The sequence below is a fragment of the Tachypleus tridentatus genome, chromosome 6, assembly GCF_004210375.1.
Source record: "Tachypleus tridentatus isolate NWPU-2018 chromosome 6, ASM421037v1, whole genome shotgun sequence".
In the NCBI taxonomy this organism is placed as follows: Eukaryota; Metazoa; Arthropoda; class Merostomata; order Xiphosura; family Limulidae; genus Tachypleus; species Tachypleus tridentatus.
This window is the reverse complement of record NC_134830.1, coordinates 69,320,805-69,336,955: the sequence shown is the minus strand read 5'-3', so window position 1 is coordinate 69,336,955 and position 16,151 is coordinate 69,320,805. Positions and strand designations below refer to the sequence as shown.

Here is a 16,151-nt window from a genome sequence, read left to right as displayed (position 1 = left end):
GACTAGAGGGAAAGCAGCTAGTCATCACCACCCACCGCCGACTCTTGGGCTACTCTTTTACCAACGAATAGTTGGATTGACCGTCACATTATAACGTCCCCACGGCTGAAAGGGCGAGCATGTTTGGCGCGACCGGGATGCGAACCCGCGACCCTCAGATTACGAGTCGCACGCCTCAACACGCTTGGCCATGCCGGGCCAAACAAAGAAGGGAAATTAGGTTTTCTTAAACAAAGTATTTTTTGGCCTTTTATACATTATAGGAAGGAAATCAAGTTCTGTTTTTGAGTGTTAGTTCTTATAGAGAAAACAGTTATGCTTCTTGAGTGTTTATATATATAGAGAAAATAATGTCCTACTTTTTGGGCGTTTACGGGGTAAAAACCAAGACTTATTCCTTGAGTGTTTATATATACACATAGAAAGAAAACCAAGTATTTTATAATCTTTGTAAAAACATTTTTCACCAGAATTAGTATGTTTGACACGTTTATATAAAACAAAGCTTAAAAATCTAAATGAATGGAATCAAGCCCTGTTTAGAAGATAGATGAGGTTGAAAACTGCCTAGGGCAGCAAAATCCATTTTTATACTAATTTTACTTTTAATATAATTCATTATCTCTTGGACTACTTTTCACCAATGAATAGTGATATTGTACGTTACATTACAACTCCCCTACTGCAAAATGATGAGCATGTTCGATGAAGAGTTTCGATCCCGCGTCTCGTAGATTACCAGTCGTGCATACTAAACACAATGCAGACCCTTCTCTTTTATAATACATACAACAAAGGTCGAATGAATTAACCTGAATATTATTATGTCTGAAATAAGACATTACTTTTTTTTTTCTGTTATCATAGTAGCCCCTTAGTGGCACAACGGAAAGTCTCTGGACTTATAACGCTAAAAACCGGGTTTTCATACTCCTTATGGGCACAACACAGATAATCCAATGTATAAATTTATGCTTGAATACAAAGAAAGAACGAAGAGAAAGTTGTGTCTTGTTGCCGTTAATTAGTATTTTCTTATATACAAACATAGTAAATTAATCATGTGAGAGAAAACTGATTCAGTGATTGACGGAGAAGCCAGAATAATTTAAAATATCAGAGTAATAATTTGTATCCCATGAAACTGAAAGTTTAATACCTAGAAACATCAGTATATCGCCCAAGTGTTTAGATGATGAAGTAGTCAAACATAAAATGATGAACTGCAATCTATTGATTACGTAAATTAAAACACATTGGATATATTACGTTGAAAACATAACTGCTTAAAAAGTAAGGAAAAATATCTAACATTTAATTTACTAGACATTTCTGCAAGGTGAGATAACGGCCTTACTGTCTAGGCCTAATAATAACTAAAATCATTTTATTTTATAGCTTTATTTAACAACTAGACGATTTCATAAGCTTAGAAGCCTTACTCAAAGAAGCTTCACTCCTTAAAACCTGAAACCTCATATGTCTGCGGTTCGATACAAAATTAGTTTCCTAGTTTAAAACTTCCTAAATGTTTTAAAATTTTCACCATAAACTTCTTAGCTTATGCAGAAAAATTCAGCTATCAAAGTAAAACGATCACTTTCATTATACACAAGAAATGTTTTATAATATTGATTGAGAACTGAACAGAGAAAAATTTACAAAAACTATTGAATTAACTAAAAAAAACTGAAATTGACAAAAAATTGGAAATGAAACAAAATTATCCAAGCAAATGAAAGATAACCTATTATATCAATATAATTAATGATCGAATATCAAAATGGGTTTCGTTACAGCTTATCAAGCTAGTTTATAGCATTTTGTAAACCGCTGTCAAGATAGTTTGTCACACACATTGGAAAAACAAAGTTTTTGAGAGTTCAACTAGTTTTTGTTTGTTTGTGTTTGGTTATGGAGCTACATAAAGAAATATCTAAGCTCTACCTACCACAGGTATCAAAAACCAGTTTGCATTGCCAGGTGGTTAAGGCACTCGATTCGTAATCTGAGGGTCGCGGGTTCGAATCTTCGTCACCCCCAGACATGTCCACCCTTTCAGTCGTGGGAGAATTATAATGTGACGGTCAATCCCACTATTTATTGGTAAAAAAGTAGCCCAAGAGCCAAGAGTTGGCGGTGGGTGGTGATAACTAGCTGCCTTCCCTCTTGTCTTACATTGCTAAATTAAGTACGGCTAGCGCAGATAGCTCTCGTGTGACTTTGCGCGAAATTAAATAAACAAACAAAACACCCATATACTGGGCTACTCTTTATCTGACCGAATACAAGGTATTCACTGACATTCTTACATCACAATTGAACCTAGAACCATAAACTATGGTATTTACAGTCCAAGCTCTATAACTACTAAGTTATCATCATTGAATCATGTATTTTCAAAGTTACATATTCTTGTTTGAGAATTAAAAAACAAAACATAGAAGATTCATGGTTCATTTTTTGCCTTGTACTAATATAGAAAATGCTGAAATATTAGTTTATATTAAACGGATTGATAGATAGAATAAAACCTCTTGAAAGCTTTGGGGATGGTATAATTTAGCAAATCAAAATCTCACTTTTTATGCATGTTTACTTATGTTCATAAACATCTAATTAACTCTGCAAATAACAGCTAATAAATAACTTACTTGTGCAAAAGTGTCCTTGAACACAGAATAAAAAATACACACGCTGAATGACCACAAAAAATATATCAAACAATGGTGCATTGCTAATACTTCCTCTCCAAATCTGGAATTAAAGAAAACAGAACCATTGATTTTATAATAGTTTAATACTGTTATTTCATGATTATTTCAGTTTAACTGCTTAAGTTGTTCTATCAATTCACGCTCATATAACCTTCACCATTCTTCACTAGAAGTTCTAGAACTTCTAATACCACTTAATCTCTCATATTTCTGGACAAAATCTTAAAGTAAAATTTCTGACCATGATGTCACATCTGGATCACTAGAATCAACGAAAGAAATATTACGTTGAAGTAAAGAGAAGGTATTCATAAAAGGTTGACATTATCCGAAGAAATAAGGAAAGTTATTCTTTATGTGAATCGGCAAAGGAAAGATATATGTAAAAAATATAAAAATAAAATATATTTTTACTCTTATCTACAAATGAAAATGCAAATCTATAAAAAAATGGATGTAGGTATGATGTAACAGGCAGATTTTATCAAACTGGGAAAACACGAGTTATTCACCCGTTCATTGATTGTGTTAATACTTTATAACATCATCCAATTATTTAGATTTCAGTGTTGTGAATTGTTGCACTTATTAAGCATAGATTACTTTTCATACTCACGATTTCCATTGTAAACGAAAATCTACTGATGATGTGTCTTTAACAATCATTTTCAAACTTTTTGACTTATTTTGAATTTCACACATACCTACATGAAGGCTATCTGCGCTAGCCGTCACTAATTTAGCAGTGTAAGATTAGGGGGAAGGTAGAGAAACATCATCACCCGCCGCTAACTCGTAGACTAATTTTTTTACCAACAAATAGTAGGATTTACTGTAACATTATAACGACCCAACGGCTGAAAGGGCGAGCATGTTTGGTGTGACAAAGAATCGAACCCGCGACCCCTAAATTCCGAGTCGAGTGCCCTAACCATCTGGCTATGTCGGGCCATTTTTAAACTGAAAAACATTACCGTACTCGTACATGTTATTTACATGCGGGCAACTTATTAACAAGGAAACTTATAGAACAGGTAGTTGTATAAAAGTATGAATAATTGGTGATCTGTTGTAAATACTAATTTAAATAATTTTAGTCTAATTTAATAATCTTATTTTAATTTATATACGTTCCAGTAGAATACGTACAATCTATTTTCCCCAGTACGACTCTAACATTTTTTTAGTCTCAGCAATGTCTGACGAAATCTGAGGGAACGCTGCAAAAGAGAAGCATAATAGAATAGTTAATAGCAATATTAAAAACTGCATCAAAATATGTAACACGAAAATTACATGTACCATTATTACACTGACTTCAGAATAATACACTGATTCACACGGAATAAAAATATTTAGAAATCTTACTAATATTATTAGCATGACTTTTGAATAAAAGTAATACTTTTTTATTCTTCTCTGAGAGTTATTCTGTTCTTACGAGAGAAACAGGGGGTATTTGTTTAATTAGAGTTTAAGTATCATAAACTAAAGTTAAACTCATGTAGACTAGTTTGTTTTTTCGATACTTATTTTCCTATGAGATGTGGAAAGGGTTGGCTTAATACTGATGTATCCAAATAATTTGTAGAAGTTGTTTTAATGTTGTTACCTTAAGGGAATACATTACCGAAACTTTTATGAAATGGAATGAAATCGGGAAAGCAAGCCTACTTCTTTCCAACATTTCAAACAAAATGATGATTTTATAAGTTATTCTATAAAATATTTTTGTTTGTTATGTTCTAGAAATAAAATTGCATAATTTTATGATAGTCACTGGTGTTGATACTTATTGATTTGAAATTTTTATGTTAAATTACACGAACAGAAGATTAATGTGTACATGTGCTGTACATTATTAGAGCTAATATATGTGTAGGACACTATATGTGTGTGTGTGTGTGAAACTAGCACTAAATGAGTAACACTGTGTACCAGAAGTAGGAATTTACATACAATTTTAATGGCTAAATTTAAGAAAAGGAAACATGTGTAGAAATCATTAGAATAGTTTCACAAAATTTCACTGGTTGGAAAATAGGTTAGGTTGGAATTTATTACAAAAGAAGGTTAAAATGACAAGAAATAGTTAAAAATATTTGTTATATTTAGTTTACCATCTTCCCGTTTTTATGTTGTAAACATTTAATTCGATGAAATAATTTGTGTACCACAATTAAATTAAAACAAAAAATATAAAGTATTGAATGTAATGTCGAGTCTTATCAAATATAAAGCTTATGAATAAGATGGGTATAGAAGGAATGTGTTAAGTCTGATAGCTATAACAATAGAATTTAACGTACTGCCAAACATATATTTCGTATCTTTCAGTTCACACCGCCGTCCTTTAAATCCATCGGCACATCTGTAGTAAAAAAAAAAGGAATATATATATATTATCACTTATATTTTAGTGAAAATAATTACATTTTAACGAATTTAAATAAGTAAAATCATATGGAAGGATTGCGTTAAGAACATAAAACCTAAATCTCTGATTAATTATATAATTTGTTGTTTTAACTCAAAAACGAAACAAAAACAAATTAAACAAAAAAGCTGCATAAACTGAAAAGATCTCAGGGTACAAGTTAAAATGTAGGTTATAAAATGTACCCTAAGTTAACCTGAATATAACCTAGGAAGGTTGAAACGTTGTTCTCTGCTTTATTAGCAAAAGTGTTAATACCCATACCAGCCGTTCTGAGATACAAAGTTACACAATGCTATACTTCCTAAGGATATCGTACCCGTTGTCTAGTGTTATAAACCTTCAGACTTATTGTTGTGCCACGGCTGTAGAAAGGTCTGGAATTAATTATTTAATATATTTTAGCTTCAAAAACATCATAATTTTTAGCGTTATCATTAAAATCCGAATGCAGTTTTCTAATATAGGTAGTTAAGTTTGTTGAATTTCGCGCAAAGCTACTGGAGGGCAGCTATTGTAGATAGTCGCCCTTATTTTGAAGTGATAGACTAGAAGGAAGACAGTTAGACAACAACATCTACTACTGACTCTTGAGCTATTATTTGCCAACGAATAGTGAAATTGACTGTCCCTTTATTACACCCCCGCGACTGAAAAGGCGAGCACGTTCGGTAACGTAGTTTCATTCCACGATCCGTAAATTGCGAGTCGAACGCCCTAACCACCAGGCCAGCTAATAAAAAAAAACAGTTGCAATTCCACTAGTCCTAATAGAGTAAACAGAACTTGGTAAGTTTAGAAATGTCCATAAATTTGCATTCATCATTTAATAAAATATAAGTTAAATTTGTATAAACAAGAAATCGAGTAAAGCTTCCCTTTGCGTTATTACTAACCTGACGACCTTTCGTTACATATATAACAGAAAATAAGAATTAATTATTATCAGAAATACAGTCGAATAATAATTATGATACTTGCATTAACAATTTATATTCGCGCCTATTATCACCGATAGACTGGGTGTTGAATTAGTTCCTGTATTAGAAAAAAAAATTGTAAAAAAAAAAAAGTGTGGGTGTTTTCTTATAGCAGAGTTACATCGAGCTATCTGAGTCCACCGAGGTGAATAGAACCCTGATTTTAGCTTTGTAAATCCGTAGACTCACCGCTGTACCAGTGAGGTACGTAAAATAAAACGTAATAAGCAAAGACATTTAGATCATTTAAATAGAATTGTGCTAAAGCACATTCCTTACAAATAAGAGTACCAGTTACAGATGAGCAGAACACTAATTACCCAAAGTCTTGTTTCACATATGTCTTTCTTAAAGCCACAGTAATGGAACTATCGCATTTCTGATTTCCCAGAAAAATAATTAAAATGAAAAGTTATGTTAAATATTGTACTCTTTACAAATTACTCGTCCTAAATTAAACATTGTTTGGATCACGGACGTCATAATATTCAATATCATTTTAGATATGGTAATATCATCTTGTAATTTCCTCATATTTTTTTTTTTTTTTGTTGGATGTCATTTGATTTGTTTTGATTCATTAACTCAATAGATACACGTAAAGCAGTCAATAATGTGATGTGAATTCGATAACTGTTACCGTAGTTTGCATGGGATTAATATATCAATAATGTATATTTTTCATAACTTTCCAAAGATAGCAAAATAAGTATGTAACTTACACACACACGCGCTCCTGCAGAGACACAATCATGGTACAAGTCCCTCCATTCAGACAGTAATACTTGACATCACATGGTTGTCCTTCGATTTGAAAACGTGTCGACTCTAAATCATCATAAACACCAAAACATATTGACGGCAAATAATATATATTGTGTTTTAGTATCAGGCCATAAATATAGAAATAAAAACAGAACCTTTTCGCTCAGTAACATCATGACCATTAATAATATGCACTGTGTATTGGTATTAGATAAGCAGTAACAACAACGATTAACAGGTAGCTAAAAGACAGTCTGTCATAAATAGTTCAACCAAACTGAGTTCGCATATAGAGTTAGTACCGTTTAGGCTTTCTGGACTTTGTCTTTTTGCGAACCTCAACGTTTATGATAAGTTATTTGAATCTCAACAGTAACAAAAAAAAATCTAATTAATCTATTTTATATTATTTCATATATGTGTTTAGTTGCACTTAGATAAAAAGTAATAATTACTGGAATTTATAATAAACTCTTAACCTTATATGATCAAAAGCCTTAGTTATACAGAATGTGAACTGTTTTTTTTTTAATTTCTCGCAAAGCTACACGAGGGCTATCTGCGCTAGCCGTCCCTAATTTAGCAGTGTAAGACTAGAGGAAAGGCAGCTAGTCATCACCACCCACCACCGACTCTTTGGCTACTCTTTTAGCTCCTATGGCTGAAAGGGCGAGCATATTTGGTGCGACAGGGATTCGAACCCGCGACCCTCAGATTACGAGTCGCACGTCTTATCCCATCTAGTCATGCCGGGCCTAACATGAACTGTTAAAGAATTTTATTAAAAATCTTAGTTATACAAAATGAGAACTGTTAAAGAATTTTATTAAAAATCTTAGTTATACAGATTGAGGACTATTAAATAATATTATTAAAAGAACGAAACTCCAAACACTTGATTGAAAACATTTACATGGTTCTTTGTTTTCACTATAGCTCTCGCCTGTTTAGCCCAACATATAATGAACACATGAAGACCACAGTTACATACATTTAGGGATAAACAGCAATAGCTCTTTTTATTTCTACTGAAACTAAGTTTACCTAAAGGCCCGGTACATTTTCAGTACAATTTCCGTTTGGTGTTATGTAATGTTGGGTGTGATTTCTAGAAAGGCAAGCACTAAAATATGAACAAGTTGTTCATGTTTTCGACTAACGATGCGATTTTAATTGGAGGTAAAATTTAATTTTAAGAACTAAAGCACGCAAAACTGTTTTTCTATAAAGATGCATATTGTAGTATAGTAATCGGTGTTTTAAACTTACAAGTGCTCTTTCTTCCTAAACTGCTTTTACAAACAGAAATATCAGGAGAACGTTGGAAATCGTATAATAAGAAATTATTGTGTTTTTACATGGTCTTATCACAAGTTCTCTCTTTATGTAGAACTAAAAACTGCGATACATAACAAACACTGTTAATTTAGCAATGTAATATTAATCAAGTACCAGTGGTTGGTGTTGGTGGCGTTGTAGGCTTTCTCAGTCTAACAATTTCAATCTTCGTCTTGCTTACAGCTGGTGGACCCAAAACGTTAGACGCTTGACATTTGTACCACCCGCTATCCCGTCGTTTCGTTCGATTGATAGTGAGCACTGAACTTCTCCTAAATGTACCACAGAAAATCTCCTTACAATTATATAAGTATGAATAAAATCAACATGAAAAAAAAATTATCATTATTATATCTTTAAAACACAAACACGTCTGTATGAGAAAACACTTTGTTGTGACTTTGCTTTTACAAGGTTTATCTCTACACAGTTGTTCCTAACTTTGACCCGCCACACTAGTGGGAATACATTCTTGATGAGGAGAAACCCACTTGAAATAAAAATGTATCTCAGAACGGCTGCTATGGGTATTAACTTTTAACCTTTTGTTAGCCTGAAGATGATCTAGGAAGGTCGAAACGTTGTTCTCTGCTTATCAATAAAACTGTTAATACTTATACCAGCCGTTCTGAGATACATAGTGGGAAAACAACTAGTCAATAACATCCATCACCAACTATATAGCTACCCTTATCTGACAAAATATTGGGATTTGAGTGTCAATGTTATAGTAATGTAAAAAGTGAGCGGGCATTTATGTGGAAATAGGATTTGAGCCACAAATACTCGGAATTCACAGACCATGGTACAATAACCACTCGACCCTACTCCAATGTTCCATGTTATTTTAAGATCCTTCTTATTACTCTCTATGTTTTAACTGTTTCTCTAAACTCACGGTTTCCATGAATTTCTTCTGAAATATCAGTCGTTGTTGTAAGAAAGAATGGAGAGGAAATAACAGAAAGCGTAAACAAATATACACCGCAAATAAATGTTTGTTGTTGTTGTTGTTCTCATTATATAAACATTGACATTAGCAATTCCTATGACAAAATAAAGCTCATTGAACTGACTTTATGTTTGTGTTCATAGTATTTTCTAGGTTTACTGTTGTCAGGAAATTCATTTCTTCTATAGGCTTAAACTTACTATAAATACGGAGTGTAAAATATGTGTGACGCACCGTACTGTTTTGTGTTTATTCTATGAGCAAGACATTTTCCCTTCATTAATGCAAAGTGGTAAACTACTCAAATATAAAAAAAACATTTGACACATAACTGCGTATTTTACTGTATTTGTTGGGCTTATTCGATTCGATTTTAAAAAAGCTTTACGGGTTTGTGAACCTGTCCTGCCTTTAATTTTGTCTGTTTTAAACACATAAATATACCATGGGCTATCTGTGCTCTTCTCGTAGAGTATCGAAATTCTATTTCTAGAGTTATGATCCTTAAACGTACTGCTAAGTCACTGAGGGTGTGTGTAAGAAATAACTTTTGTGTTCTGCCACAAAGCTACACAAAGGGTATCTGCGCTTTGCCAATCGCAAGAAGCGAACCCCAGATTTCAGTGTTGTAAGTAAGTAAACTTAACGCTGACCCACCGAACGACCGATCATTTATTCCGTGGTAACCAGCTCTGATAAGTCGACAAAACGGTAACGAAGAAACGTTACCCAACCAAACGAACATGTTATTTGCTTAAACATGCATGTTTCATCAAAAACAAAATATCATGGTCGTGTCACATCCAAGAATTTCCCCTTGTTTCTATACATGATTGTAGCAAGTATACGGACATGTTTGTAAATGTGTGAAACACATTTAAACCTGAATACCCACAATAGCTGGATTAAAATCTTTTCTACTTACAACATCTGTGAAAATCATGATACAATTAATTTATCGCTAAACAAAACTGTTTTCTTATAACAGATCTCATATCTATAAGTACACTGGAAGTTATATATTAATTTCTTGTTGTTATTATCGTTTCTTAAAGTACGCGCAAATAAAAGAAGAGACAGAGTTTGCATAGAGGAACATATTAAAAACACTGAAAATCAAGGTTTGTAATGATTTATATACACTCGTTTCTTTTTAATCTAATATGTATTTTTTTCAGGTATATTCGTATATTTTTCACGCGAGCTAAACTTATATTTATTTCTACAGCCGTACAAATATTTTAGTGAAAACTATATGTGTTGTTGTTTTTTAAAGTTTCATAAATTTTTCTGGCAGGAATATTTGTAGTCTTAGAGATTTACGTTCACCATTTTCATCCAGCCATAGCCGTATGTTTCTCTGATAGCTATACTGACACATCTTCTGTCAGTGTTACTATATTCTCCTTGCAGGGGTTACACCCGTGATATTTTAGTGAGAACTATGTATGATATTTTACAGATATGAGTCTATATACATATATTTTTTCCACAGTGGTTCAAAGCGTAAAAAAGAAATGAATATATATATATTTTTCATCTTTCTGAAAATATTTGCCTTTATAAGTACTAGGCGGAAATGCAACTTTCTCCAATATATATTGTATTTAGAGACAAAATATTTACACCAGTTTTATCACATTAATTAATTTATGGACCTTAGTATTTTCTACTACTGAAAGGTGACTTTACATAAAACGTAAACGTTTTAATTGAAATCAATATTTACTTTATTATGTCTCAGATACATTTCTTTCAAACCTTAAAGAAGCTAGAGAATATTAACAGTATTGTTATGATATATAAAATAAAAGTGTTATAACTTTATAGGCACAGCCACCACCTGTTATATTAGAATTTACACACCTTTGTTTTCATCACTAAGCACGTGAAACTGATGTCATTTTATATTTAATCAAGTATCAACAAGAGCTTGTAACGTATCTGAATGTAAACTAAATTGACTGTTGGAACTACGAATTTCACTCAGTATTGAAACAAAATTAGGTTTTGTACCTAATGAAAAGTTAAGATAAAAAGTTAAAAAAGAGAGATTTTATACACCAGACAGTTTTTATTTATCTTAACCAACGTTTTGCCTTTACGGCTTAATCAAAGGCAAAACGTTAGTTTAAAAACTTTATGTGTACATATATATATATCTGGAATATAAAGGTCTTTTTTTAAACTTTTTATTAAAATGTGTAAATCCCTCCAGTATGTACCACACATTTTGAAAGACAACAATAATTTAAAATAACTATTTATGTACAGTTTTATTACCTTTTTGTTGTTATTTTGATCCTTGTATTTTCGCTGAGAAGTGTTTCATTTCTGTACCACTCTATTCGAGGTTGTGGGTTCCCCTTGACCTTACATCTCAGCTTCAGTTGTTCCTTCATCTGGACTGTCTCACTAGAAGAACGAATCCTCGAAGTCGGTGGTTTGGCTGTAGTATAAAGAAGATGAATTCATTAACAATCTTTTAAATGATTTGTGCCACTAATTGTAGATGAAATAAAATGTGTGATTTATGAGATAGAATAGATCTATGGTGTAATCTTCGTAAACTTCCTTTGAATAAAGCCTTGTGTGCGTGACTCTGAGATTGAATTGTTAAATAACATTTTCTAGTATATTGAAAAAATCAACCATGCAGTCTGATGGAAGCCCTCAAATTTATAGTGTCTCATTCTTACATTACATAGTCTGGTGGAGGAACCTCGAACTTATAGTGTCTCATTCTCACATTACATAGTCTGGTGGAAGTACCTCAAGTTTATAGTGTTTCATTCTCACATCACATAGTCTGGTGGAAGTTCTCAATTTTATTTATGTCTTCATCCGACTTGCATATAACCTGATGGAAATCCACAAATCGATAAGATTTCTGAGCCGAAAAATAAGGAAGTTTATGTTAGCAAAATATAAAAGACAGTATGTCTTCATAAAACATTATGATACCACATCGATAGTCCTCTATGGTGTAAAATCTAGCTAAATATCTACTCTCAGATGAACTTATCACTTACTACTTTTCCAGTTATTTCTTTCCATTATCCCCCTTTCCTTGTACATCAGTGCATCATCTCTCGTACACCTATCATGTACGACATGAAAGCCAGAAAAGACATTTTATTTTACATTTAGATGCTAAACTTTCCCGGTCCCCGCTGATACAGCGGTAAGTCTACAAATTTACACCTCTAAACTCAGGGGTTCGATTCCCTTCGATAGACTCAGCAGATAGCTCGCTATGGGTGTGCCATAAAAAAACACAAACTCTAAACTTTCCCCCGATCTGAATGAAGCATTTTGTGACGAATAATATATTCTTTCGCGGCCTGGCATGGCCAAGCGCGTAAGGCGTGCGACTCGCAATCCGAGGGTCGCGGGTTCGCGCCCGTGTCGCGCTAAACATGCTCGCCCTCCCAGCCGTGGAGGCGTATAATGTGACGGTCAATCCCATTATTCGTAGGTAAAAGAGTAGCCCAAGAGTTGGCGGTGGGTGGTGATGACTAGCTGCCTTCCCTCTAGTCTTACACTGCTAAATTAGGGACGGCTAGCACAGATAGCCCTCGAGTAGCTTTGTGCGAAATTCCAAAACAAACAAACAATATATTCTTTCATTAATACGCCAAATTTGATACGTACAATAAACAGCGTGTATTAATGGTTTGTTATAACTACTTTCATGTATGTGTGGTTTTTATGTATATTTCTTCCTGCAGATCTATCACGTAATTTAACTTCACTGTATTATTGAGGTATAACACATATATTTAGTTTCATAACCCTGATTATAGCGTTGTAAATTCGTATACTTACCGCTGTACCAGCGAGAGATTGTAATGATATATGGATATTTTATTGTTGTTGTTTTTTTATCGTGAATCGTACAGATGCCGTTCATTTTCATATCAAAACTAACGAAAAGCAGTTGGTCGAAGGTTTTGTTAAACAAAGCAACATTTTCCTTTCCTAGTCCAGCGGACTATTTCTTTATACGTACAATTATATTTTTATCACTTCTTTTTCTTGACTTATATTACTGAGAGTTGAAAGGGTTACAGTTAAACGAATTTTAGTGTGTGTCTAGTGTATGAGGAAGACGGTTTATCCATGACGTTTCAACAGTCTAATCGAGCGCAGATATCCATAAATGCTGCGTCCAGTGACTTGATCGACAGATCTTCGTGTGGAATGGCATGAATACCCGTTTCATTATCCAACCGATAGTGGCATACGACGGTATAACAAATATGGCATAGAAGTAATTTGTGTACACGTGACTTGTGCCGCTTTTACAAGTGACGATCATTCTCGATTATGTTGCACTGTTGCCCGGAGAACATGAAGGATTATTGTTACTGATTAACATGTTAGACGCTGAACTCTGATTACCAACTTGGGGTACGATCTGTTCTGAATAATCCTTGTGCTCCCAAGGTGATCCATAGTCCATTGTCCATCTTGGAAATTCTAAAGCCCAATTGGAACACATCTTATGAATAATATGCGTCAGAAAGGACTGTTGCATACCCTTTCCAAAAGTGGTCAATTTTCTTTGACATCTTACTACTCGCCAAATAATGTCAAGACGTGCTTCTAATAATTTCCATTCTACTGCGACTTTAAATCGGGCTGTGAATGTCATACAACAGGTTGATTTACATACTTAAAATTGTTTTAATATAACGCACTCAGCCCTCTGTAATCTTTCGTAAACCTTAGTCGTATAGACTACCTCTGTAATTCGTTTATAGATCCTACTTTTTTTTCATCTTACCAACAACTCTTGACTACCATAAGTTCCTACTTATTACCATAATATTTTCCTTCATTTTTGTCTGGTTGTCAGTTTCTTTCCACCCCTGCCTTTACTCACCTTAAATTTTGTTTTTTCGAAACCTTTTTTGCTTCATTTTTAGCTTATCTTGTTTAGCAGTGTTTATTGATATACTGGAAGTAATTATAAAAACGCAAAGGTGGCAAACATGCAGTAAACACGACTATGAGTACTTATAACTGGATGAGAAGTTGTCGTTAATACAACATGTTATTACAGAAGAAACGAAAAGAAAGACGAAGAGGTTCTACAATGTACAACATTCTAAAAACGCGTGTTTTTACGCTTCCATATGGGCTTCAATTAATGATAGAGGAGCAACATATGCCCTTCGTCAAAAAGGTGTGGTTTTATATACACAGTAGAATTTTGAAATATCAAATGGTGACATTTTTAAGAAGTCAGACTTCGCTAAGTTAAGTTTAGTTGTAAGTATACATAAATTCTGAAAAGTTACTGTATTCTCACAATATTAGGTTTAATAAAACTTTATAGTAATTATAAAATTAACTTAAATAATTCTGTTAAAAGTTATTTCTTTAAAATTTCACATAATATTTACACGATTTAAAATTCTTCTTATAAATTCGCACCTTTTCATACATAGTAATTGTATAAACGTTTATTTTTTCTTAATTTAAACTTTTAAAGGCGTGTCTTTCCCCAGTGGCACAGAAGCGCGTTTGAAGATTCACACATCTAGAAACCTGGTTTAAACCTGGTGGACAAAGCACAAGTAATCCATTGTGTATCTCTGTCCTTAATTCTAAACAAACAATCAGTCAATCAAGTTGAAGGTGTGAATCATTTTTGTGTCAACAAAAACGGGTGTGATTTTTATTAAAGTCACATCAGTCATACTTTTCTTCTTAGAATGAAATATTTTGTATCTGCTTCAAACAGAGAAATATAACTTATTTTTATGCTACAATAAATTTATTGGTAAATGGTTGTAAAACATTGCTACAATACTGACTGCACTTGAGCCAAGCTGTTTATTTGCTGTTTGACCCTTGAACTTTCGCATAAATTAATACAGCCTTAATAAGCTCCGTATTGGAAAGATTTTCACAGAAACCCATACATCCTTAATAAATTTCATACTGGGATAGTTTTCACTGAAACTCATACAGTCTCAATACAATTCATACTATTGTTTCATTATAAATTTTATGCAATTGGCTCTAGCTAGTTGGCTCCACACTACGACTTAACTTTAGGTTTATTATACCAACACTTACTACACTTATTCTGACTTTTTGACTGTTTCTATTTTGAGAAAGCAATGGAAATCAAGCTTGACATGACGTGACACACAGTAGATTTTATATAGGTTACATATTTCTGATTAACATATATAACATTGTATTTAATCTACACTGATATATTTCTGGTTAAGAAAGTACAAATATCACATTTAAGATAGATAAGTATGTTTTTTGCTTGTCTAGCTAAAGATATAACAGTTACTTTTGAGACAAGTAGTGTTAGTTTACTACGTGCAAGTATTATATTTACTTTATATAAATATGTTTCTCATTGACTAGATACAGGTATATCATTTACTTTAGAAACACGTATTGCATTGTTAGTTAACTAGATATAGCTGCATTTTATATATAGATATTTCTGGTTAACCAAGTACAATATTTTATTTAACCCACACAAATATGCTTCTGGTTACTTAGGTACAGGAATCACACTTAAACTAGAAATATATTTCTGCTTTACAAGCTGCATATATTAATGATAATATATTTCAAATTTAATAAAAGATAAGTTTACACAGAGTTTTGTTACGTTTCACATCATGAAAAGTGGTGTTTTAGCTTTGTGAGCTATAGGTACCTATTATCTGGTTATCTAGTTGAATCACAAGTTTTGATTAAACCTGGGTAAAGCAAAGGTTTTTTTGAAAAGCGAAGAAACATAGTTGGAACACGATTCCTGAAACTTATCACTTTCTACACCAAAAGGAAGATAAGTTATAGCTCGTCCCTGTAGACTGACTGAAATGTCATAAACAGATCACGTTGCCTGTTTGTGCCAAATATGTCATCACCACCATATATTTCTGTGTCATTAAGGCCCTGTAAAACCTCAGCCTGCGTAG

General features: G+C 33.0%; 1 protein-coding gene across 2 annotated transcripts in view; it reads right to left on the bottom strand.

The window, feature by feature from the left end:
- Nucleotides 1-16,151, bottom strand: part of LOC143252756 (pro-neuregulin-2, membrane-bound isoform-like) — an 80,763-nt gene that overhangs the window by 3,202 nt on the left and 61,410 nt on the right. The window contains exons 2-7 of one of the 2 annotated variants that reach the window (XR_013029126.1): nt 11,473-11,638; nt 8,352-8,509; nt 6,857-6,962; nt 5,027-5,088; nt 3,867-3,937; nt 2,655-2,757 (exon numbers count right to left, since the gene is read on the bottom strand). Coding sequence is in view for 1 of the 2 variants with exons in the window: in XM_076505390.1 (XP_076361505.1) it covers nt 3,870-3,937; nt 5,027-5,088; nt 6,857-6,962; nt 8,352-8,509; nt 11,473-11,638 (560 nt within the window). In the remaining variant the exon portion in view is untranslated. The remainder of the gene's footprint in view (nt 1-2,654; nt 2,758-3,866; nt 3,938-5,026; nt 5,089-6,856; nt 6,963-8,351; nt 8,510-11,472; nt 11,639-16,151) is intronic. The other variant, XM_076505390.1, reaches the window with a different exon arrangement.